This window comes from Lonchura striata, chromosome 5 (assembly GCF_050655825.1).
Source record: "Lonchura striata isolate lonStrDom1 chromosome 5, ASM5065582v1, whole genome shotgun sequence".
NCBI lineage: Eukaryota > Metazoa > Chordata > Aves > Passeriformes > Estrildidae > Lonchura > Lonchura striata.
The window spans coordinates 34,030,004-34,056,711 of NC_140707.1; the positions used below are offsets into that span (position 1 = coordinate 34,030,004).

The 26,708-nt window shown below is 42.8% G+C and overlaps 1 protein-coding gene across 2 annotated transcripts; it reads right to left on the reverse strand.

Moving 5' to 3' along the window:
* Window positions 1-894: 894 nt before the first annotated feature.
* Window positions 895-21,235, reverse strand: SYT13 (synaptotagmin 13). 2 transcript variants are annotated; one of them, XM_021533251.4, is made up of 6 exons: window positions 20,634-21,235; window positions 15,830-16,052; window positions 13,778-13,918; window positions 11,919-12,232; window positions 7,465-7,594; window positions 895-6,739 (listed from the first exon to the last, which is right to left on the reverse strand). In XM_021533251.4, exons 1-6 carry the CDS (start codon window positions 20,814-20,816, stop codon window positions 6,435-6,437), a joined length of 1,296 nt encoding a protein of 431 aa, XP_021388926.3. In that variant the 5' UTR covers window positions 20,817-21,235; the 3' UTR covers window positions 895-6,434. The 2 variants fall into 2 exon arrangements, with proteins under 2 accessions (XP_021388926.3, XP_021388927.3); XM_021533252.4 differs by having other exon boundaries at window positions 13,778-13,912; window positions 20,634-21,233.
* Between the last annotated feature and the right edge of the window lie 5,473 nt (window positions 21,236-26,708).

Here is a 26,708-nt window from a genome sequence, read left to right on the forward strand (position 1 = left end):
TGACAATGAACAGCAGGGTTAAGAGAAGAATGGTTCTGTGGCAATTATTGCTGCTTTTCAATATGCTGAGCTGGGAATTACTGAGTAACCCTGTACAAATCTCCCAGGTGGGAAGGATTGCCCCTGGCAGATGCACCACCCGTGTTCAGCTCACTTTGCAGCAAAACCACAGCTTTTTCCTTCATCTCTACAGTGGATTCTTCAGTGCCATCTGCCTCACCGTACAGCTGACAGGCACCCCTCTTTGCAAAGCCAGCAACAGCCTGGGGCTCTGCAGACAGGCTTTGCTTTCTCTCCTTGTGCTTTAACGATGACTGTGATGGGTGAGAGTGCCCCCAAACTGTCAGTGCCCCCAGACTTCTCGCTCCTGCTCCAAAAATTTATTTTCTTTTACTTTTATGTGCAGGTTTTGATCTGTGTGTCTTGTTAAGAACCAGCTAATTCTGGTGACAGTATTAGGTCAGCCAAGCATGTTTTTCTCACGAATGCATGGTTTACAGAGTATCACCAACACCAACTTGAAAGTACTGATATTGGCAAAAAACAAATTAATAATTTTTAAAAACCCTCTAAATCCACTTTTTAGATTTGTTTCAGAGATGGAGCCAGTATCTGGGAAGAAAGTGGTTCCCAGATCCCATTTTCTAAATTCTTTGTAGCTACTGGAAAGCCTTTAGAGCTTTGTTTAGCTGCCACCTTACTGAAAAAGCCAATAGATTTTTTTTGCTTGCCCAGGATAGGACTCTATTGTTGACTCCTCCTCTTCTCATTGTACACCCATCCTTGATGACACCCTTCAGAGCATCTTCTGTTGACCCATGCCAGCACTCTGTGCCCCTGACGTGGGCTGCAAGCAGAGGGGACTTACTGTAAACAATGCAGACACAGCACTGGTACAGTTTGTAATTATTTACTTGCAGTGTTTTACATGTTGTGCTGTAATATTAAACACAATGGCTAAGCATCATGCTCTGGTTTTGTGCATTGGATTGTGAGAACAATATAGAGTCTTGACAAACAATATCTGGCTCTGTACAATAAACACACTGGGACACCAAAGGACCAAGTAAGCAGAAAAGCCTCCTCATGCTGGAAGGTCACAAATCACTATTTCACTTTACTACTTTTTTTGTACATATTGAAAACAGAAGAAATAATATTAAGTGTTAAGTGTTACTATTTACTCATCATGCTTATCTTTTAACAAATAAACCAAATATATTTTAATACCTAGTTAAATTCTGAAACACATTAAAATGTTGTCAAAGCTCTGTCCTTCAATCAGTCTTCAAACTGACCTTCAAAAGACTTCAAGAAGCATGGTCCAAGTCACTTTAGCTTCCAGTTCTTATTAAATCTCATTGTAGTCTACTCATCTTAGACATTAGGAAAATTCGGGCAAACATTGGGCTGTAATTCTAGGGCCCAAATGACAACCTACTTCATTTTTTGGGGGAAAAAAAGGAGTGGTTTTCAACACTACTGCCAGATAATACTGAAGAGAGATGCTAGCAAAATACAAGGTAAAGCCATCAAGCCCATCAGTACCTGGGAAAAATGTTGAGCATGAAAATTTTCCCAGTCCTGTTGAAGGGAATTTTCCATTACTTTCTGATGTATTAACTCTTTGCCAAGCAAATATGTTTCTTATTAGCATGCAAGGATATTTGGGACAACAATTGAGGGGGAAACCCTGCACTGAAAAAATATTACCCTTACAGGGCACCAGCTGTACTCCCCTTACAACTGGGGAAGGGTGCTGAGTGTAGTAATGAGTCTAAAACATCACAGATATTTTAGTTATTAATAATGATTTGTGCTTATTAATTCTTCTACTGTAGGACAAATTGCTTAGAATCAAACTAGATCATTTTTGGGGAGGAAGATCTAGCTCTGAGTGCAGATTGAGGCAAAACAACAGATGGCTGCAGTCTATATTTTAACAAAGGAACTGAATGTAGTCACAAGTCATTTCCTGCTCAGCCCCCTCCTCTGAGCAGAGGCCGCCTCAGGAGGCCACCTTTCCCAGGCAAAGCTGGGTAATATACACGGGAGCTGTATTTCTCAGGCTTTTTTACAGTAATCTGGTTGTTTGTGCTTTGTCACTGGAGGAGGGACTATGAATCCCTATCCTTAAACTCACAATTCTGGCCTTTAGCGAAAAGGATCATTCATTCTGACCAGGTAGACTGCCTTGACACCATCTTTTTTTTTTTTTTTTTTTTTTTTTTTTTTTTTTTTTTTCCCTCCTTCCTTATTCCCTACAGTCTCTTGGCTTCCAGCTTCTTCATATTAATGCTTATAGCAGGCAAAATTACCAGTCCAGCCACTAACTAGGCACTGGGGACTCTTGTGGCTGCTTTTGGTCACGCATATATCTTAGGAACATTAATTGCCATAAGTGGATTTTTTTGCTTCTTCTCTTATGATGCAATTTATAAGCAGCATCCTTTAATTTAATACACAGTGGTGCTTGCTGATGCTCCTGCATTTTCAGCTTCAGGAGCTGAAAACCAAGGGTCTGTCTGGCTCTGTCCTTACTGCACTTTGACAGCTCAAGTTGCCAAAGCTGCTTGATACAGCAGCATTTCCAAATACTTCAGATTTATCTTCATGACTTTGTCACCTACCACAGCCATTCCCAGCCCTTTCCCTGCTGGGACAGTTCAGCACCTCGGCCCTTGGGGTGCTGAGGTTCGGGGACACCCAGGTGCTGCTGCCCAGGCTGTCCGGAGGGGTGCGGCAGGGCCTGGCCAGGCGCTGGAATGCGATGGGTGACACACGGCTCCTGCTAGCAGAGTTCAGAGGGCCGGGCCGGGCGCCCCTGCCCCTCGGGTACCACACGTACACAGCATCCCTCATCCCCTTACGTGCCCGCTGTCAGCCCCGGCTGCGGCCGCCTCCTCCCGGGGACACCTGGCAGCCTTTGTTCAGGCCGTGCTGATGGCGAGGAGCATTCTTTGCAGGCTAAAATGCCAGACGACAAGAATGATCCATCCGGGGAAGATGTATGCATTTTCACTCTTTCTCTCTTTCCCATTAAATCCCATTGCAGCAGAGGAGGAAACAATGCCTTTCATTAACACTGATGGCACTGCTTTGCTCCGAAGACAGATTTGTGGTTAAGTAGTGTGAATACATGTATTTGTCTGCTGTAAAAGATGACATTGTTTTTCCAGAGCTAAGTCAGATTCTGAGGATCTATGCTTTTAAATGCCATAGGACTGATTGATATCTATTACAGGGTGTGCCAGGATCACCAGGGCACAGGCAGATAATGCTGTTTACAATCAGTCACCAAGATGTTATAAAAGACTTTGTGAAGCAAGCAGGATGCAGAACTAGAGGAGTTGGCAGCAAGGCAAATATTTGGCCCTTAAGGCTTTCCATTGCCAGCCAAATGGCGTCATAACGTGAAGTTATCTTTCTTATCCTCATCCCCCAAAAAAACACAGTGCTGCCTGGAACTTATATGTGAATTAGGCCAACATTCCAATAAATTCTGCACTTATATGGAAATTATTATTCCATACCTGTCAGTACATCTACAGGCAAATCAGGATCACAGTAAGCATTAAGAATTCACTATCAACTAGACCTGTGTCCAGTTTTCTCACAGTATCCTACCACTTTTTGTTAGTAAACAAAACCCCATAGAGCAAAACAAGAAACCAATTTTCTTTTGTTTACATGCCCTCTAGCCATCAATATCAGAGATTAAACTATTGGGTGTAAGATTCATGGGCATACTTAGCTTTTCTGTCTGTTTGGTTGCTTAAAGATTAATTTATTGCTCTCTTCAAAAGGATCCTGTAATTCCTGGCTACACCACCCACAAAATAAATAGTGTAAAGATAACAGCTTTCAGTGTGCATCAACCTTGTCAGTTTCTTCACAAAATCATAACATTGCTGAGGATATAAAGGGCCACTGGAGATCATATTGTTCAAACTCACCCCTGCTCAAAGTGGGATAAACTAGAGCAGGTTGTCAGGTTTTTCACGCTGTATCTCATCAAATTTTCACTGTCTCCAAGCATGAAGACCCCCAGCAGCCTCTTCTGCCAACTTGTTCCAGTACTTGATTATACTCACAGTAAAAAAAAGGGGGGTTATTCTTGGTATTTTTCATGTGTTCAAATGGCATTACCTACATTGCAACTTGTGACCTTGACTCTTGTCCTGTCACTGGACACTAGGGAAAAGAGTCTCTCTCCATCTGCTTTTGTCCTCTCCGAGGTCAGGTATCTGCACACATTGATCTAAACAGTTCCAGCTCTCTCAGACTTTCCTCTTACAGAAGATGCACCATCCCCTTAAACATCTTCATGGCCATTTGCTGCACTCTTCCCAGAAACTCCATGTCTTTTTTGCACTGGGGAGTCCAGCAACAGACACAGCATCCCAGAAATGCCCTCACTGATGCTGAGTTGAAAGGAAGGATCACTCTCCTTTGACCTGCTGGCATTGCTTAACGCAGCACAAGGCACTCTGCTGCAAGACCACACTGCTGGCCCATGTTCAATTTGGTGTCCACCAGGACACCCAGGTCCTTTTCTGGAAAGCTCCTTTATAGATCATCAGCCTTCACCCCTGCACTGCAAGGGGTTGTTCTTCCTTAGGTGCCACTTCCCCTTGTTGAATTTCAGGAGGTTCCTGTTAGCCCAGCATTTCTCCAGCATTTCTCTCAGCATCCCTCTGAATGTCAGCAGCACAACTGCCTTGTGTATCAATCACTCTTCCAAGTTTTGCATCATCCACAAACCTGCCGAGGCCATACTCTGCACCATTGTCTGGATCATTTATGAAGGTGCTAAACTCTGTCAGTCTCACAATTAGCCCCAGCCACCACTAGTTACTGACTTTCAGCTGAACTTCATTTCCCAGTTCATAACCCATTGTGCCTGGTGCTTCAGGCAGTTTTCAGACACTGGTTCTGTTCTTTTCTCTTTGCCAACAGGATGGCAGCCTTCCCTTGACAAGCTGCTAGACTTATTTGACTGCACCATCAGAATAGGATGGATACTAGTTAAATCTTAGATTAATATTTTGATTTAAAGAACGAGCAGTCTGACCCTGCAAATATGAAGCTCTGAGATTTTTAAGGCGGAAAATTATATGGTTCTGTGTCCAGGTTTTTGGATGCCTTGTCCCCGTGGAAGTCCCTTAAAGTTTTGTCTACTACTTGAAAAAAAGTAGTAGGACAAGCAGTGTGCTTATAGGGTCATGACACTATCACTGCCAATGCCAGACTTTCAGTCCATCTAGAAACACACAAAAAAAAAGGACAGTCAAAAGTAACATTTAAGCTACATCAAATCTTGAAAGTGCACATAAAAACAATCCCTGGAGAGTCTGTCTGATTGGTGAATTCCTTCTGTCTGGAAGTGATGAAATACATGGCAGTTAATAAGGGTTGTCTTTGAGTAATGCTGTTATGAGGATTTGAGTGCAATAGTTAACTGTCAAACCAAAACCATCTATCAGCTGCTAAGGTATAGAATTATCCTACTTCTTTTGCCTAATTTTAGATGTTGCCTGGAATACAATTAGCATATTTGAAACTTGGGGAAAACACAAATAGAAAAGATGGCAGTAAACTGAAAGATCTGGTCCAAGATTTCGGAGGTAACATCAAAAAGAACTTTTTGGTCCATATTTAGGATCTTCCTGGATGACACCATAAAAAGATAAACTGTATAGATATTCTGCTAAAGGGTCCTGAAACATTCATATTTTCAGCAGTTTTCATGAATCTTAAATACAAGTCCAGGAAACAAAAGTAAAGGAAGGTATTTGACTTCTTGCTCGGCAGTGTTTGCTCAAAGGCTACACAGGATGAGTAGTTCTTCTTCCTCTGTTCTCTCCCTTAATTCTGTATATTTTTCTAGGTATCCACTTCGGCTTCACTCTCTTTTTCATATTGATTCTTTGTGCCTGCCATGACAGTCAGTTCTATGATCTTCATTTCTCAGTCTTGTGGAGTATTATGAAAAGCAGTGATTGGTAAAACAGTTGCGTGTTTGTGATATGGAGCCAACACTCACCCAAGGGACTGGGGTGACAGCACTAGATGCCAGTGAAGGGCTTACGTTTCCATGTTAACTTTGCTCTTCTTTGCTCCCCTCTGCTCCTCTACAGAAACAGCGACCTCTCAGAAGAGACATTGGGCAGGCAAATAAAATTAATTCAAACCATCCAGGCAGCCAACCCCTTGTTTGAGACAACCACTTGATTAGGTGAGAGACTGTCCTTTAAACACATTTTCCAGACAGTTTCCTAGGCTAGAATGGGCAGGAAGATCAGAGAAGGGTGTTGTAATAAGAGTGCTGTGCTGAGCAATTTCATGGAGGTGAAGGTGGAAGATGAAGTCCATCTTATTCCCCCAGGCTCTGAGGCCTGGTGGGATTCTTGTTGTCAGTAATCTTGATGAGCCTACATATGGAGCTGGTGCCACATAGCTATCTGTTTCCTGGGGTTCCTCAGCATTTCTTCCCAGTGGTTCCTCTCTGTGCCTGTGACGTGTAAGCCCAGACTGCATTTGCCGAGCACATGGCTCTGGCCAGCTCCGTCCTGGCTCAGCATTTCCAGCTCCACACTGGAGGCACGCAGGAGCTCATGAGGCACCTCGAACATGATCATCTCATTCCACACAGGGTTGATCTTGTGCTTTGCACGTTTGGTCTGCTTCTTCTTCAGCTTCAGTGACTGATGCCTCAGTGTTACCTTGACAGAAACATCTGTATAGGGAGGGGAGAGAGACACTATATTAATAAACATGCAACAAATAGACTAGTCTAGACTAGACTAGAATAGGCTGCGTTGGAAGGGCTCCATCAGGATCATGGAGTCCAACTCCTGGCCATGCACAGGATGCCCCAAAAATCACACAATGTGCCCAAGAGCATTGTCCAAATGCTTTTTGGAATTCATCAGACTGGTGCTGTGACCAACCTAAATGTCCCTTGATGCAGCTTCACGCTGTGTCCTCAGGTCCTGTCCCTGTCCATGGGAGAGAAGAGATCAGTGCCTGCCCTTTCACTTCCCCTTATGAGGATGTTGAAGACCATACACAGGGGCTTCCCTCCCTCTTCTCCAGGCTGAACAGAGCAGGTAACCTCAGCCACTCTTCATAAGACTTCTGCTCCAGGGCCTTCACCATCCTTATGGCCCTCCTTTGGACACTCTCTAATATCTTAATATTTTTTATACTGTGATGCCTGAATCTGCACCAAAAAATGCAAGACAATTTACACTGGTGACATCAAACTGGGAGCACAGTAGAAAGATTGGTCAGAGGGCATTTGGTTTTCACTTTTTAAAAATTATCCAGATCACTTTGGCTTTCCAAGCCAGACTTTTTTTTTCTTTTTTTTTTCCCACCAAACTTCACCCTCCCCACTTTCTTTCTAGATTTACATAATAGCAGAAACAACAGTATCTGTTTCCTTGCCATAACACTCACCACTTCCGAGTAGATCTTTCAGCTGCTTGGAATGGAGGTTTTTAGCCTTAATAATCACCACCAGCAGGCGATTAGCTGCTGGCAGGTAGCTAATAGAGAGCAGAACCTCCCCATGGCCTGTGGATGGCTCCTGGAAATGGAGACACAGAAAGGGTTAATTTGGTATATGATCTTGGCCAGAACATTAGGAAAACAGTACTAGAAGACTGATGGGTGGAACGTCATGGACCAACCAAGTTGTCTCTCTGTACAGGAGATCTTTCCAGTTATGCTGGATGAGAATAAACCTGGCAAAGATGCCCGAGGCTCATAAGACTCCCATAATGTGAGTTACTGAATCCTTATGGCACTGGAAAGTAACTGCTTCTGACATCAACTTTTAGTGTAATATTTAGTCAGAAGAAGATTTGGGGCTGACATACAGTGCAAATAGTAAAAAAATCATATTTTGAGAGACCACCTAACTGACCTACATTTATATCCACTACCCCTTTTACTGCTTTTCACAATTCACTTTTGGTTTCAGGTGCTCCATTCCTCAGAAGGCTCTGACTGGATTCAGCCTCCAGCCTGCATTGCCCAGCAGGAGTGTAGGGCTCCCTCAGAAAGCAGAGGTGGTGTTTGGGGCTGAGTCTGACCTGGAGCTGGACTTCACCATCCCTGATACCCTATTTGGTATGAGAAAAAAACCTAGCCAAGCTGAAGTCCTCCACGAGCTGGGCACAGTACATTACTCTTCCTTACCTCTTGCCTTCCATCAGGATTGTGAGCTCTCCCTGCTTCCCTTGTGGGAGACTTTCCCTTTCCCTTTCCCTTTCCCTTTCCCTTTCCCTTTCCCTTTCCCTTTCCCTTTCCCTTTCCCTTTCCCTTTCCCTTTCCCTTTCCCTTTCCCTTCCCTTCCTTCCTTTGCCCTGGACAAGCAGCCCTTTGGGGAAAGCCTAGGCACACAGTCACACCACCACTGCTCTCCTGTAAGAGAGTAATGCTATTTCCTTCTCGGAAGCCAGCAGGGAAGGAGAGAAATCCCACACCATTGTGTGCAGAACTGACAGCCCTTGGCAAGGAACAAAAGGGGAGTAGTTATTCTCTCAGTGAATGGGAGCTTGTGACAGAAATCTGGTTTACTGTGAGGTTAATGACCCAGAAGAGTCCCAGAAAGCCAATGCCAATTCACTAGACTCATTCTGGGCTCCTTAGCATGTTCTACATCCTCGAGGATAGACAGCCCTTCTCCAGGCTATTTCTGTGCTCTGCAGTGTTGCTACTAAGTGAGCCATAAATATTTCAAGTTAAGTTTTCAACCAGTTTCTCGGAACAGGCAAGGACAGGCCCCTGTATGCTCTCCATGAGCTGATTGACTCTCTAGAAAACATGGCTGTCATCACTGTCTGCTTCAAATGGCAAATTTGTCCTGCACAAATCCGGTAGAAGGCCATTAGCAAGGAAGCCTGCAATTCAATCCCAGGTAAGCCCAAGAAAATCTTGTTTTCATGCACAAAGGTAGCAAGGAAGGGCTTGTATGCATTTCACTTATATGAATCCTGTCTTAAATTGAAGTGGACCTTAGAAAAGCCCACACATAAAAAGAGGCAGTTTCAAATGCCTGTATGCGCTCTGCAAAAGAATTGTACATTCGGGGGGAAACCCAAACACCACCTCAATGCGAGCCTGGAGTTTAGGCATGTCGTAAGCTGCTTTTGTTTATTTACCCCCACTAAATCTCAGCAGATCCCATTCTATAGCTCTTGGCTAGAATTTGGTTCCTGTAGCTCCAGGCACAGGCAGATGCAGCAGAGATTGGGAGGGGGTGGGGCTCTGTAGACGTGCACACACACACAAACACACACGTTGTACTCGGATCACATCTTGTACGGATGACTTTCTAGCTTCTGATGTGCTGATCAAGGTTTTGGACAACTTGTATCCAAATGGAAACAAAACTTGCAATGGTTGGTCTCTGCTGGAGTTTTGTGTGAACAGACCAAACCAGAGGTACTTTTCTTTCCCCTTCTGGGCTTTGTTTTCTTTGTTTCTTTTTTCCTATTAAATCCACAACCTACATTTTGTGCTGAAATCCTGCAAATTCATACAACCATCAGAGCTTCAGTCTTTCTTGCTATGCAATATGAATAAGAAGCAACAAGGAGTCATCAATGTCTTACGTGCAGGGCACCACGAAATCACAAAAGGGATGTTGCTATGCAAGGACACACTATCATCTACCCACTGTCGTTACTGTCATTAGCAAAGCAGTGGGAGGGAAGGAAGACAAGATAAGGATATCAGTCTACAGCATCTACGTCTTTGCATTGCTCACTGGACTCCATGGATTCCTGAATGCTAATTGCATTACCTGGTTAACTGTAAGCTCCACTCTGGGTTCCTTCCCTTGTGTGTGGGAGAATTACTGGGAAGGTAAGAACGAAATTTCTGCCCTTCCTGGCACTTCAAGGAAATGTCACACTTTCGACACTTTCAGTAACTTTGTTCCTGGATGAATACTGTCAGAAATAGCTCCTCTTTTTTGATCAGCTCTTCTTCACTCCCTCCCTCTCTGGTTCTCAATGAATGATTCAGGATCTGTATACATAAGCTATCTGTGCAATGGTTGGCTCTCTCAGGTCCCAGATGACGCAAATTCAGCTTTCACTGCACATCCTTAGCTCAAACTAGGGCACTGTGTAGCAGCACTGCTGGTGTTAACCTTATGCTGTCAGCCTGGAGAAGAAATGAATTTGCTGTTTCCGTGTGTGATTGTGAAGCTGGACCAAAGCAGAATTCCCTGTATATCAGGACTCCATCAGATGCACTGGAAAAACAACTTATCATTTCTGTGAGCAGGCTGTTCCTTGTGTATTGCTAAAAAAGCAGATGCTTCAGTATGGGGGGAGAGGGGGAGGATTACAGCTGTTAGGCAAATACTGAGTCTTGTGCTTGAAGTTTATTAAACTCATTCAGACCACCCATTTGTTTCTACTGTCTCTGTCTCTGACAGGTGTTTTTTTTAGTGTGGACAGTCCTGTTAGTATTCAAGTGGTTATGAGATAAATCAGCACTACTGGAAATCAGAAATGCTAACTCTGTGTCTGTGGCCAGCTCAGTGGAGAGCTCTCACCCCTAATGGTGACAGGCAACAATTTGTTTCATCATGCTTAGTGAGGGTGCTGATGTTTTGCATTGCTCAGCCATACCACAGCAGACTACAAGACGTACCACTTGTGATGAACAAGCAGCAGCAGTAGCAGCACCCTGCTGCTGTGTTAAGTGAATTGCTGCTACTAGAAGAACAATCTAGCTCATGGCAGGGAAAAGGCTCCTGAGGAAATGTCAAGAAATTAGTGCACATGAAGCATCCCCTATACCCACTTCAAGAATGTTGGAATTCTTCCCTCCATTTTTCCTGTCTGTGCAACTGTTAAAATGTGGATAAGGAAGGAAAGGAAGGATCTGATGTTTAAGGAAACCAACACAATGCAATTTTTGATCTACCAGAACAGATAGCACTGGATTGATTCCAGTAAGTATGTGTCCCTCAGTCCATCATTCCAGTCCCAACAACGTATTTCACTCCTAGATTAAGGCTCCCTAGGGTGCCACCATATGCCCTACCACACCCAGCTTTGCAGAGTCCCTCCATTATGCTCACAGTAAAAAAAAAAAGGAGTTTATTCTTGGTATTTTTCATGTGTTCAAATGGCATTACCTACATTGCAACTTGTGACCTTGACTCTTGTCCTGTCACTGGACACTAGGGAAAAGAGTCTCTCTCCATCTGCTTTTGTCCTCTCCCAGGTCAGGTATCTGCACACATTGATCTAAACAGTTCCAGCTCTCTCAGACTTTCCTCTTACAGAAGATGCACCATCCCCTTAAACATCTTCATGGCCATTTGCTGCACTCGTCCCAGAAACTCCATGTCTTTTTTGCACTGGGGAGTCCAGCAACAGACACAGCATCCCAGAAGTGCCCTCACTGATGCTGAGTTGAAAGGAAGGATCACCCTCCTTTGACCTGCTGGCATTGCTTAACACAGCGCAAGGCACTGTTGTCCTTCTCTGCTGCTCCATTGGGCTCTGCAGGCACTCTCTGATATTTCAGCTCTTGCCACTCTGGTCCTGTATCAATAATTCTCAGAAGCTCACACCCCTTTTTCTAAACATAGCATTTGAATTACAGATACTAATGTCAGATTGTCATGTAATTGGGGAGGAGTTGAAGGAGTTGTGACATATTAACAGCTGGGAGCTTTAAACAGAAAAGCTTCTCATATGATGAGCTACAGACAAGCAGAGAACTGTGCTGAGTGATCTCTGCAGTCGCACATCACCCCTTTAAACCAGTTCCAAACAAATAAAGCCACCCACCCACATGCAGCTCTCTAGGAAAACGGTTTCTCTTGTCCAAACTCTTAATCATTACGTTTTCTGAACTACTGACAAAGACTGAGTCCATACCTTCTCTGGGCTCTTTAGCCTTTCCCACTGGGCCTTTCCAAAGGATTCCTCCATTTCAGCAAGGTTCAGTTTGAGTTCCCCCACAATGCTGTGCCTGGAGAACTTGTCACAGTTTCTCAGGGTGAGAGTCAGTGTCCCTCCTGGCATCTCCTCCTCTGTTAATGGGAACTGCAGCACCTCCTCCCAAAGGGTGTGAAGTGCCTTCTTCTTCAGCTCTGTCTGGGCCTCAGCAATACCAGACTTGCTCTCCAGTGTGCCCAGTATGTAGCAATGACAGCCAGTGTCTTGGTCCCCGTTCATTCCATCATGCATAGCTAGAAAAGATGGATGTTAAGGACCTCTCATAAAAGACAGCCCTGAAATATCTGTGTCTAAATTGCTTATTTCATGACAGCCATAAAATAAAGCAGCTGAATAGACCCTGGCAGGAAGCCCTGTTCCTGCCTGTCTGGGGGCAGATTAAGCTGCATGACCATGCTGTGGTGTTTTCCTCAGGCTGCACAGTGTCCCTGTTCTTTTGCCACTGCATAAGGATGCTGCCAGTGTTTGGGAGAGCAACAGCTGAGTTCAAGGAAACACATTCTGTTGAAAGATGTAGAACTGCACTGAAATGAGGCAGCATGAAACAGGGATTGGCAGTTATCATTTACTTTTACCTTGGCACACAAAAATTACTTCTTACTTTAAAAGCAGGAAGGTCAGTCACAGACATCAGGGATGGGATAGAGCTTCCCTTGGCACACATCCATCCCTCCCGGCCAATGTCTAAGGGTTATTCCATTCTGCTGGTCCAACCTCTGGTAAATGAATCCATCAGAAGCCACCCCACAGCCCAAAAGACCTGCGTCAAGGGACATTCATCCCTAATTTTATACCCTTTTTATGTTGAAAAGTCTAGAGTGAGAATGGCATTTCACACTCCTCTTCAGCTTCAGCAACAGAGCTAGACTGCCTTCTCCGGCAGCAAAAGGAGCACACCCTCCTCCCAGGGGTCATTGAATATCACCGCTTTGAGGGAAAAACTCTTGTCCTTGCTGCAGACAGTCCAAGGACATCTGCTCCTGAGCTGCCAGGACCTGTGGGTCACAGGGCTCACCTGGCTTCTCAGGGGAGCAGCACTGGGGAGCAGAGCCAGGTCCTGTGCACAGGAGTGCCAGGGTGGCAGCCAGCTGGTGTGGGTGTCCATCCTGAAGGGCAACTGTGGGCTTGCTGCTGGCAGGAGGCCCTGGCAGGAGCTCCTGCTCCCTGGCAGGAGCACCCTTTCAATTCTCGCCTCAGAGGCTGTGATTTGATTAGGTTTCCACAGAGATCTACACTGTGCATGAATTATTCAGTCAGCTTATTTTACTCTCCCAGAGGAACTGATGATGCTCCAGCCCTGAGTAGAGAAGCTGTTGCAGTTGTCAGAGAGTGACACAGAGCCTGGCTGCCTGGCCAGGCACTGCCAGAGGGACTTTTCTCAAAATAAGTCTGGTATCTCCAGCTCAGGTTTTGACTTGACTTGAGGAAAAGGCAGTTGGGAATGGATCAGGTTAAAGAATTAAAGGTATAGAGAGGAAGGAGATAGTAACCCCATTCCTCTTAACTCAAAGGAAAAAATAAAAAGAAGAGGTTGCTTTGGACCGCGTCTGGGACTGGAGGAGCCCATCCTGGCTCCTGACAAAGCTATGCAAACAATGTTCCAAAGCTCTGCCCTCTCTTCAAGCAGTGACATTGACAGGTATCCTATTCTGCAAACCCAGCACCAGTGAAACATCCAGTAGTCCTGAGGGCACCTCTTGGCCTTAAGATGGGGGGGAACTGTCTCTAAGTGTACCCACCATGTGTGTGGTCCCGTTCAGGCCAGACGTGTGCCCTACCTTGGAGGAGGGTGACGCGCAGCTGTGCGCGCTGTGGCTCGTACAGCAGGGAGTAGTGCAGCTCGGGGGTCTGCCGGCCGCTGCCTGCCCGCTCGGGCTTCAGGTGCTCCGTGACACACACGTCCTTGACCACACCTGGAACTGAAATGAGCCCTTTAGCAAGCAGCTCTTCCCCTTCCCAAGACAACAAATCCACTTTTTCTTGACTTTACTTTTCTAAATGTCTCGCTATTTCTGTGCTTTTTATGCAGGACTATAATTTATTTTCCTTCTTCATCCATCATCATACATCCTTTTTGTTCTGTTTACTTGCACGTTCATTTCTTTCTACAGCATTTGGACAAGGCTTCTGCCCTCCACCACCTTGTGCTCTATGATGGTTTCCACACTTCCTCTTTTACCTTATGACTAGGCCAAGGTGTCTAAACAGCACTCATTACCTGTTATATTGTTGTATTTTCTTTTAACTGGCACTATTAAATTTAATATTCTCTGCAATGAAAAGTGAATCTGCTCTTGAACTGCTGTGCAACTCTTCACTAGGTCAGACCACTCTAAACATTTTGGTGTTTTTTGTTTGGTTTTTTTTTTTAATTTTAACAATTAAGTCTTTTTCATGCAAAAGACGTCCATTTCCATACCACCTGACCAGATTGAGGGCAATGAACTTGGAATCCATAAGGCAGTTTCTCCATGCATGATTTTGAAGATGAGTATGTATTTCATACTGAAATAAAGCAAGATTAAAAGAAAAGCCAGAGATTTTTGTTGTCCAAAACTGTTATCTGCAAGGTCAGTTCTGATTAACACAGAAAACAATAGTGGGACCAGCACACTTCCTCCCAAAAATCTCAGCCACAGTTCAGACCAGTTCATTGTGGCATCAAAAGGAGAACGCAACAATTCTTGCTTAATTTTAGCAACACTTGAGCTATATAATCAGGCAGAGCAGGAAGGAAACTTGCTTGTGCCATTAGCAGTGCAGAGAGGCTCTTACACCAACACTTATATAAAGCTTTAGCCTAAATGCAGCCATCATCTTTCATCCTTTTCACCCTTATAATCTTTTCCCTGACACCTACGGATGTGGCTCAGACAGTCTCTTCCTCCAATGCATCTCCTTCCCATGGCACTTTCTTTTCTGTACTCACAAGCCTCACATTGGAGGGGTGAAGGTAGCAATTGTCCTTCCAGAAGAGCAAAAATATAATCTCAAAAATTTAAAAATAACTAAAAAGAATACTCAGTAAAAATAATGGCAGATGGCATTGTCTCTCTGGCAAATCTTCAGGAAGGTTGTATTAAAGTGGTAGCCATAGGAGTAAATATCCTGTTAAAAGATGGCTGTGAAGTTAAAAATCAGTATGGAAGAAACCCAGACATGCTGCCAGATACATATAATTAAGATTGCATTTTCTCTCAGGTTCCAGAAATCTTATGTTTCAGGATTTGGAGTGTTACCCTTTGGGCTGGCTGGGAAACAGGAATTCTGTTTGGCAAAAACCTTTGAGGTGTCAGCCTTCAGTTTCACTGCACATTACAAAAAGCCAAGAACATCTCACCAAACCATGGCAATAAAGGAGCAGAGAAAATTAGAAGCTTTGGCCCCCACTGTCCCTGACAAGGGCACTTGCTGGACAGCTAGCATTTGACCTGGAGGAGCTATTCTGCCTAATTTTGGCCAGATATTTCACACATACTCTGGCTACTGCTCTCAGCACAACTACACTAAATGTGCTTTTCTATGAAATGTCTGCTATCAAGGGAGACAGATTCTTCAAAACAAAAGATGTTTAAGTAAAACAAAAAATTGCAAAATTGCAACAAGATACAGCTACAGCATTGTTATCAGAATGTCCTTATAAGCTCCATGACTACCTTCTACTAGACAAATATATTGAAAGGAAAACTCAGAGTGCTCATGATAAGAAAGCGAAAAGCAACCGATGAATTCCATATCTATTTATCTAACAACAATCTCATTATGTATAGAAGTATTACAGATCCACACCCACTAAAGCAATTGTTAGTTTGAAGACCAAAAGCTCCTACCGTTCTGAGGGAGAACAAACAGCTCTTCATTGACTTGTATCTTCATCCTGTTCTCATCCAAAGCAGTATGTTTTCCACTAGCTGGTTCTTCTGTTGTCTTCAGAGAGTACTGCGTGTAGTTAACAACTTCAGGTGAAGTTACTTCTGGTTTGGGGCCATAAATGTTGGGAAACTTCAGAAGGGCTCGAGGCTGGACTGGCTCTGCAGTTTTCTTAATGTTGAACTGAAAATTAAAACTTTTTTATTACTTTGCACAAATTACATTAATTCCTCCTATTCTCTTAACGTTAGATGAGTTGTTTGTACCGTTCATAATTTGTACATAGTCCCCCAGCCAGCAATACAAGAGTAGTTGATTCAGTGGTCATTTCACCCTCTTGGTTCTGTGGACCAGAGCTCCATCTGACCATCAGACACATATTTCCCCTTTATTATACCAGGACTGAAATCTGGATTTATGTCTGATTTTGTTCTTAACACTTCAATTTCCTGTTGATTCATGAACAGGGGATGAGCAGAAGAACCTGCAAGATGCTCAGATAGTCCAAGCAAAGGCTGGCAGAAAAGTCATTGCTGTTCTCCCAGAACAAAAAAAATATTTTACTGGAATAGAACAGTTCTCTTCTGCTAATGTTCCAAGAAAGGATCCTGCCTTCTTACAATTTAAATAATTCCTGATTTATTTATATTTGGATTCACTGATGGGGAAGAACAAAAGCTGACTGAAGCAAATGACCCCAACCCTTGCAACTTATTTTCTTAATATTTCCAAAACATAACAGACAAAAACCACAAGTAAAATAGCTGTTTCAGTTGATTATTGTGCAGTGGGATTATCTCCAGCCTAGTGCCTGCTAACCTACTTTTTGTCAAGATTGAGGGCAAGACAGAACAGGTTCATAACTGTAATGGAAGTTTTTCATTAGTCTTATTGTTTCCTAATAATAGTGAATGTAGATGAAGCTCTTGTCTGTGTAGGGATTTCCTGGTCACAGCTTGTATGTCCAGAGGAAGCTACCTCTCAAGAAACAGAGCTGAAGAAAGAGGGCTGTCTTGGATGTTAGCCTAGCCATATTCTGTTTGTGGAGATCCTGGCTGCATACACTTGGCAGTGGTAGGGAACTAATTAGGTAAGTGACTCCACCTTCTCAAGGCAGCCAGTGCACCAGTGTTTGGGAAGTCTACTGTGCAACATAGCATTTTGGCTTGTCTAATTGTCTTGTCCCTTTGCAAGGGAAGTGGGCTGAGACAGAAAGACATCATTGTGTGCCATCCTCACCTAGCATTCAGTTGAGTTTAGATATTATGTAAATTACATGGTATGAGGCTGTAAGTGTGATCCCTCTTATAGAGATGTGAGCTTCATCAGTCCTAAAATACCTAGGAAACATGAACTTACTCGTTCAAACTTTAAATGCAATTTTCCATCCTTCTAAAATTAAACAAACCAACCAAGCAGAATACATGAGGAATCACTGCACAACAGCTAGAAAAGGCAGGTTGCTTTTGTTGTGCAGGGGCATACATCCAGCACACACAGTGGTGACCAGCCTCTGCTGTCCTCTCTCCTGGAGCTGCTGTGTCCTACCACTCACTGGCCACACACTGGAGCCTCCTGCCTGTATTGCCGCGTGCTGCCAGCACACAAAGCACTTCCAGATCCTTTGGGATTGAAAACACCACACAAATTTGAGGTATTGTTAGTACAATCTTTTCTTTTCTTCCTCTTGCTAAGTACCTGGCAAGGTACTTAGCAAGAGGAAGAAAATAGTCAGGAAATCCATCAGCACATAGCATCTAAGAACTCTGTTGGGTCTAAATATTCCTCTTGTCTGTCTGCTCTGCAGAATTAGAGACGAGAGACATATGCAAGCACAGTGGGACTAGCTCGCCCCCTCTTCCAACTGCATCTGCCTCTGTTTATTATGTTGCTGCCAGCTCTTTTCCCAAGTGCTGTGTGCTAATACAGTTACATAGCAGTGCCCTATGGAAGTTTCCTTTGCAACTCAGCAGTTGTGTCTTAAATAAGGTCACGAGCAGAACAGATAGTTCTGCAAAAAATGCATGAAAGCAAGTAAACTAAAAGGAGCAAGGATGCTGCAAATGATCCATCTGTGTCCCTGCCCAGTGTCACTCAAAGCACCAGACTGTTGCCATTGCTGGATGTGTTTAGGAAATCTTCATTCTGCAGATTTTGCTGAGACTTCGCAAATTTACAGCAGTTTCTCATTGTTTTGTAGATGTATGTTTGTGTTTGGACTTCTCCTCATGTATGTAGGGCATGTCCATGGGTAGCCTCTGTCTATAGCAAATACAAGCATCACTGTCATGGGAGACATGCCAAATGAATAAAATGCAGACTTGCTACATCTTTCTTTTGTCATCTGTGTTTATCAGAATCAGTGGCCCTGACAAGTTTCAATAATTAAATGTGTCCAACACTGACTAGGACATACTGTGTATTAATGTAGTCAGAAAAAAATGTCCTGACAGAACAATTTATAAACATAGAGATAATAAAATTTCACAAGCTCAGAACTCAAACTGAGATTCATTTCTTGAAGGTATAGAGACTGATTCTGATTCAGTGACAGCATAGGAGAATTCATGTTCCTGGCAAGAAAATTATTTTAATTGGAATGAATTGCTAAGCATATGGAATATGCAAACTAAGAACATTTTGCACTTTCTGTGACAGAATGTTCACTCGGCTGCTATAATATGTCCAGATTTCTTTAAAAAGAGCTATAAAGCCCATAACATTGGAAATAATACTTCAAATTTAAATTCTACAATGCTGAAAGAATGCAATCACTCAGGTAATAATGATACATTTAGGGCAGATTGAATAATTTTCTCCCATGTTGGTCAAATACTGGATTAAGTAATGGCAAAACCTGATGAATGTAGACATATTTTGAGGACCATAACTGAATAGCTGCTGAGTACTGGAGGCTTAACTGAACAATATGGAGACATAGTGATTATTCCAGTCCTGCAAACAGGATAGCACCCCCATGGACAAGATCCAGGATGGATTAACACTTTCCCAAGATGTTTTCCAAAAAGCTGTATAAAAGAAAAAAATCCCAGTCCAAGGATAGAGTTAAAATGAGGATTTGAGATGTTTCTGGGCTTGGAGATTGCACATCAAACTCATAGAAGGAGCCTGATGACAAAGTTGTCTGTGGGTTGTGTTGCTGCAGACAACAGCTAGAAAAAATTGCTTTGCATAGTAATGTGGCTGTAAAAGTTATACATTTTTCATTCACTTTAACAGTAAACTTGGAAAAATCTCTGTATCATTGTACATTTTTATATACAGGTGTTAGCAAACCCCCTGTATGGGGTAGGAAAGACAAGAAAGGAGCCTGAAAGGGACTTGACTTAGATATCAAACAGATTAGCAGGTGAAATTCATCCTAGGAAAATGCAAACAGGTTCTAGGAGTTATTCACCATGCTCATAGAGGGAGGCTCAGAATTAGCAGCTATCTCTTGAGAAGTCCTAAACTCCACACAAAAATTAATCCATGGTCAGTTGATGTAGCTCCTACACCTCCCCCCCTGCTCCAGCAACCACAAGATCTGCTAATGCCATTCTCTGTATCTGCACCAGTTCTCACAATACTGTTTGTAGATTTGGTCATCTTTCCTCAGCATAAACTGCAACAAGAACATGAGGATGCCAAGGTTTTCTGATAAGAGGGTAAGAGTGGAATATTTAATATTTGAAGATTTATTTACAACCATTACAGAGAAGTTCAATTAGGACTTCTGCTACACTCTTTAGGAATACAAAAATAATAGTCAGCTCAAATAATTAAAAGGCAAGCAAAGACTGTTATACAAGCCTTTGGAATGGGCTACTATGGCATAATTTGGTTGAATGGCTAGGTGAAACTGAAAAGGACACAAGCACAAACAAATATCAGGAGCAACAGCCAACAGGTACTTTCAGAGATTGACCAGTGCTATAGCTCATGCTGAAGACCACATTCAACCAAGGAAATAATCAAACACTTCCCTTTAAAGAAGAAATTCCCATTAATAAGTATATTATAAGCATTCTATAATTCCCCTAGCTCCCTAGTGCACTGAGCTCAGGAGTAAATCATGCTGTTTGGATTCTAACAAAAATGAAAGAGCACACAAGGATGCCTGACACTATCCATACTCCACACTGCATTTACAATAAGTGAAAAATTCACAGTGAGATTGTCCAGTCATCATAATCTAGATTCTCACTTGCTTTTTATTATGATTTCAATGCATTGTTTTAGCTTCACACATAATTAATCCCCTCAGTTAGAAGGGCAGAGGGAGGAGGAGGGAAGGTTTTCACAAGAAACCAGCTGTTGACAGGGAACTATCCTGCAGGAACTATGAGGTATTGTGAATAGAATTAAATAGATGCCATACGAGATCTCAGCAGGAGCCATCTCCTCTTCACAATGCTGCGTGCCACCTGGTACAGTCCAGTCTTCTCTTCTTAGGAAATTATTTCCCTTTTGATCTATCTTAAAAACTAAGCAGCATTTCCAGTCCTCATCCCCTGTTTCTGCCATTAGCAGCTTTCTCTCTGGCTCCATGGCAGCTGTCTCCTGCTCCAGCAATTGTGGTACCCAGCTCATCTGTGTTTTTCCCTCACTCCTCCTCCCACTGGCATGTTGTTATATCCCGAACACAGCAAGCAGATAAACAGGCAGCATAAATCACATGCTGAGTAGCTTAACAGGGAAGTTGTACTCCCACCCTCTGCCTTTAAAGAAATATCACAGAGTAAATTAGAGACTGTGTCTTACTTGCTGGACTGGCTGAAGCACGCTGGGCTTAGTATTTTCCGTCTCATCCTCTTGGTCCTTTTCTGAGAGTCCTTTCCCAGGTTGCTTGCATTTGCAGAAGCAGGTGAGGCCACAGAGGGCAAGGATGCTAGTTGCAGTCCCTAAGGTAGCCCCCAGGGCTATAACTGGAGCAGACAAAACCATTGTCCTGCGCTGCACAGGAACAGAAAGCAGAGAGACCCTGTGGCTCTTCCTACTCCCTGGGAGAGCAGCTCTCCCACATCCACTCCAAATTCTAGCCTGGCTTCATTCTCCTTGGAAGTCTGAAAGCAATTCTGTTTGCAGCAAAGGGACCAATCTAGACACACAGATAAATCATCCCACCTTTGCTAGGCAACAAGGCTACCTTTCTATCCTGCTGATGGAGTTGCTGCTCCAGGTCAAGGAGAGGAAATAGTAATTGTGGTGCTTGCAATCTCCATATAGCTGCAAACAGGCAGTTTTCATTGAAGCCTGTTCTCCAGCTCCACTGGGAAAAGTCTGATGTGTGATAGAGAGGAAAGACGTCAGCAGAAGGGGCTGGCCTTGCTAGCTAACTCACAGAAAGTGCATCCAAGTGTTTGATCATCTCTCTAGCAAAATTTCTCGTGGTTGGCTTGCTGATATGCTCAAGAGGTTGCATTTGTTTTGTCTTAAGGCAAAGATAGTGACTGCCAAAAGATGCTGGCCTGAGAAGCTGTGTTATGATAGCACTGCACGATAACTCTGTGGTCACAGTAAAGCTTCTGTATAAGTCAGGCAAAACTTTCTCATCCTTCAGAGGCTGCAGAAAAAACACAGACAAGAATTAAGCACTGTCCCATGCCTCACCACCTGCCCCTCAAAGCACAGGGTCTGAACCTTTTGGAACTCCTTTCTGCAGGATAAATGCAGAGCAGCGCCTCTATTTAAAAGGAGAGTAGAAAATCCTACCAAACAAGATGCACTAGTGCATATGCTGCTTCCTCTGAAGAAAATGAGAACGCAAACAACATATGCTAGATATTAGTCATAGTGCTTACCACACTGGTGTCAGGCAGTGGGCTGCTGAGCACAGAAGAACCTGCATGAATAGACTTGAAGAGCTGGATGTCCGTCCCAGTTTTCTCTCGAGGTGATGGAGTGATTATCTTTCTCTGACTCATTTATTTTTGCCTTATTTCTCAGAATGCCCAGCTTGGGGAAGAGAATAATAAATGCCATAATTTGATGTGTTTCTCATGACATGTACTACCCTTTTCTGTGTACTTCACAAGTAGAGTCTAGTGGCCAGAAGGTGATTATCATTCTGGTCATTGCATCTCTCAGCCAGAATGAAAATAGTCAGCATAATGTAAAATATTCAAAAAATACCCAGTTCTACTGATTCTACTGGAAGTTTGTCATTCTATTTTGGAACATAGTTGATGCCCATGGATCAGGAAAACAAATTAACTATGTATAGAGAATTGTTTAGAAATTCAGGGGTTTTGATCCTTCTGTAGCTCAGGTTTTGCATAGATTTTTCTTAACTTTTTTTTTCTTTGATGTTTCACATCTTATTCATGACAACTCACTCAGTCTTTGTTCCTTGATGAGATGTTCACCTTCCTGGTACAAAACTTCCCTCACACATCTGAGTCTCACTTTAATTGTTAGATTCCTCTGTAGCACTGCAGCATCCTAATGGCTGCAGTGCACATTCCCCTTCTCCTCACCCTACCTGACATGTCAGACATGTCTCACCCCTTGCTTCCAAGCTTCCTGACCTCCCATCAAGAAACAAATCCCAGTGGATTCCTTAAGCAGAGGCACTTCCCTAATAAATTGCTGAGCCTGTGGAAGCTGGTCTTTCAGCTCAGTGCACATAAGGAAAACCTTGAGCTTTGTCTTCTATCTACAGGACCAGGAGTTGGGCACACCAGGCTGGACCACTGGCACACCTCTCCCAGTGCTCAGCAGTGGGAAGAACATCACACAGAGGGGGTTGAGAAATCTGACTAAACAATCCTTTTGCTTCTTGCTTTCTGTATCTTGGGAGATTGCAAAGCCTTGAGCAGCATCCTTGTGTTTCCCTCTTCTGATGTGAATTTTCTCTGCCACAAGTAGACTGTTCCAACCATTTGCTGACTTATCTAACAGCTATTTCATTCAGCCCACAGTTGAACAGGTAACAGTGTACTCATGGTGCCATGAGGTCTCATCTAGAGTTTAAAGAATGAACCATGTTGTTAGGGACTTCTACGACCACTCAAGAGAAGCAGAAGTGAGAAGAGTCTGAAAGATGACAAAAAAGATGGACACACTCTTTAGATGCCTTGATGGGTTCTTCATAGAAGTGCTAATGAAATCTAACACAGTTAGGTCAAAGACCTCAGAGATTTGGAAACCACATGAAAAGGAAGAAGGTTCTGTTAAGGGTAGAATACAGTGAGAGAGATTTGGAGTGGAGAAGGCATTCAGTCCACTAATGAGATGCAAGCTTGTGTTTCCCACAAGCTGTTCTGAGAATTACACGAAGAATTACATGAAGACTGCTTATGACATGCTGTAGAAGTAATGTCACGCCAAACTTTCTCTGCAAGACAATAATTACATAGCATAATCTGTGAGATATTTTCTGCCTGCTTATATAGGAAGATTAAGTTTTTCTTGCCAGAAATTGTATTTGATGTGAAATGTAATAGGCAGAGAATCATTGTCAGATATGATTTTTAATAGTAACAGCCAGGCAACAGCCTTTTGCTGCTATTGCTAGGAAAACAAAGAAGCTCTTCCCAGACATTGAATATTATCAGTATGTGAGCTTCTACAAGTGAGAGGCCAGAGAATTCAGATTTTTGTGTGTGTACTGATGCATGTACAGATACATAATTTAACTGTAGCTTTGACATGTACTGCCACTGCATGGTTGCTTATTTTTAGCACATTGTGTTCTAAAAAAATTGGGCCAGAAATGTGTTTCAAAGTCATCTTTACACTTGCTTGTTTCAACACCCAATAATTAAATCACTTATTTTTCTTTAAAGCAGTAGTAAGATAAAATGGGGTCAGGTGACCCCATTTTATGACCTTTCCCACTAGTCATTCACACTGATACTGTCCAGAATCACATAACTTTTTTATCTGTCACATCTACCATAGGAAAGAGTCTTGACAAGGTAAAAAGATGAAAGCCTGTTTCTGCAATCCAGATTTTAGGGGCAGGTTCAGGCCTGACAACATATTTCACAGTCATCCTATCCACATATTTTCTCTAGATTCTGATGTAAGGTATGAATAAGAATGACAAAAGCATACACATGGTTTTCAGCTTCTGGTATTTCAGACAGGAATACTCTGTGATGACAAAATATAAGGTACCAGTAAACCTTTGGTGCCCATAGATTCTTTGTTTCTGCTGTGAGCTCTTCTGCTGACATTTTGGGCCTTTCTGTTAAAAAAGAGCTGTATAAAAGAAGCTTACTCTGAATGAAGACTTAGTAGTACAGATCACATGGAGAAATACAAGAGTTTTTGCATTGCCTAGCTGAAGTTCATGCTTTAACAGAGAAAAAAAAAAGCGCCTTTTAATATAATTGCCAACCACTTGAATAAGCAGGTGGGATTTTCAGTCTTTATTTTGACAATTGAAGACACCAAATTAAAGTGCCAGAATCCAGAAGTAAAAGCTGATATACATCTGAATGAAAGATGTTTGCATATTACTTTCCCTGACTCAGCCTACTCCACTCCATCAGGGGCTGGTATCAGAGATACTCTGTTTTTCACTGAGGAATTCACCAGGCAGAAGTGTGAGTTAACAGATGGAAATGGGAAAGTTGTTTGGGCTTTTTTTTTTTTTTTTTTTTTTTTTCTCCCCCTCAGGGAAATCCTTGTGACAGTCAGATTTAGCCTGAAGGTGTAAGCTCATGTTTAACTTGTATTGACTTGTTATGTGATTCTGTGCTATAGGAATGGAACAGTTTGAACAGAATGGTGGTCTGAAATAGCTTTCCAGATCCTAGCAAGGTGTTTATATCACCGACTTTGGGCACTGAAATAATCAGTTAGTAACAGAAGGCCACATAAGGATGTCATACATTTTGTATAATAAGTAAATGAAATACTGTGAAAACAAAAGTGAAGGTAAAAGGCTTATGCTTGCAATGACTGCATCTGACTCCTTATGCTTTTGTGTGCTATTGCCTCAGGTTGTAAAATCTTAAAGAGATTCTGTCTTCCTCCAAGTGGTGAAGTATTCCTCCCCCAGATTAAGGTGAAGTATTAACAAACCACTGAAATAATCCTTTGCAGCACTATTAAGACAAAGCAGTTTTCTCTACATATTCATATGCAAAAAGAAAATAAAGAAGGAATGTGGGCTTGGTCCCTCCATCACTGTCACTGAAGCAGACCTAGAGATATAAATCAAGTAAATTAGGTAATTAAGGGAAGAACAAAGACTCAGTTTCTAAAAGGAAGTTATACAATGATCAGCCTCAACAAAATGAGCTTCAGAGTGTGGTGCCTCATCTGATGCTAATGGATGTAGAACTCCTGGAACCTCCAGACTTACAGGAGCATCTGCCACCCATGTGTGTGGTCTTTTGCCACATTTCTACCCTCAGGATGATGATAAGGATTTAGTACCATGGAGGGTCCAGCTAGCTGCATGTATGCAGTGGAGGGTTTGTGGTTAATGATTCTGTACTGATACACTACACTGTCCTAGATTAAAATCTGTGGAATTCAGGAGATCTATGGAAAAAATATGGCTGTCTGCCAGTTTAAGGAGGCTGCCACGTGCCCCCTGTCACCAGCAACCACTGTAAACCTGACTGTTGTACATCTCTTGCATCCCTTGCAGCAGCACTGGATGAATACTGCCAGAGGGTGGAAGGCTCAATACTAGAAAGTAGAGAGAAGGGGCCAAAAAGCAAAAACTGGGGAGGAATAAGAAGGGCCTGTAACATGAGAATTGGTGTGACTGCTGTAGCAGGATACTATTAGATGCTACACTATAAGAAAAATAGGAAAATTAGGGGGGGTTCAGGGAAGCACCACATGAATGAATTAAGTGGTGTGAGGCAGTGGATCAGAGTGTGCCTCAAGGACAGTCTCTTTATCGATGAAAAGGCTAAGGGGTATCTTGGTCAAAATCCTTAAGCACCCAGTTGTGAAATAAACCTTTGATGATCGAAGTTCTCTGCTGCTGAGCAAACACTGTGTTACCAGGAGCTAATGGCCAGAAGATGATGCCAGATAAACTCAGAGTAGAAATGTTGCAGATTTCCAACCACTGGCATCATTCCTGTGGGGGCAACCTCTGAGGGACTGCAGAGGGTTATCCATCACGGGTAGTTTTGAAATCAAGACTAGTGTTGGGCACTTTGTTTTTATGGGGCTTTTTTGTTCAGTTGTGGTCTACACTGATGTTGAATCACCAATGACACCACCGATATTCTGTTATGTGTAATTCCACATATATATGGGGACCACGTGGGATGTGAAGAATTATTGTATAAAGCAAGTTTTCAAAAAATCACAATTCCTCTCAGAGCATCAAAGGGCCAGCTGCAAAGAGAAAAGCAGCTTTCACATCAGCAGGAAAACAATATCTATGCATTACCAGGTGAATTGCTTTAGTGTGAGGTCTCAGCACCTCAGTAACACATATTCAGAAAGAAAATGTCAGCTCTAGCTCAAGACAGACCCAGTTGAAAGACAGAAAAATGTATCACTGGAAATGCAATGAAGAGTGTTGTTTGGTAAAATGGCAGACAAAAGGTTAAGTGTGAGCCAAATTAGCAGGTGAAGTTAAGCAAATGAGTAAATGCTTTCCCATATGGGGGAGGGTATTTTGCTGAGACCAGATAACACACAGATAGATATCCTGCTTCTCCATTGAACTCTGCTAATTTGCTATTGAAAATCCAGGAAAACAGAGCTTGTTTTGTGCCTAACTCTTTTTAATGTGAGAACTGGCTCTTGATTGACCAGAGAAGCAGAGTTTATTTCTGGGCAGGTATTTCCACTGCAAGCATACTTTTATTTCCACTAGATTATTTTTTATAATCACAGGCAATTTGAAAAACT

Coding starts and splice junctions, on each gene's coding strand:
- SYT13 (XM_021533251.4), bottom strand. CDS start 20,816: ATGGTTTTGTCTGCTCCAGTTATAGCCCTGGGGGCTACCTTAGGGACT. Junction 12,233..13,777: donor GCGCGTCACCCTCCTCCAAG/GTAGGGCACACG, acceptor CATCTTTTCTAG/CTATGCATGATGGAATGAAC. Junction 7,595..11,918: donor GGCTAAAGAGCCCAGAGAAG/GTATGGACTCAG, acceptor CTCCATTTCCAG/GAGCCATCCACAGGCCATGG.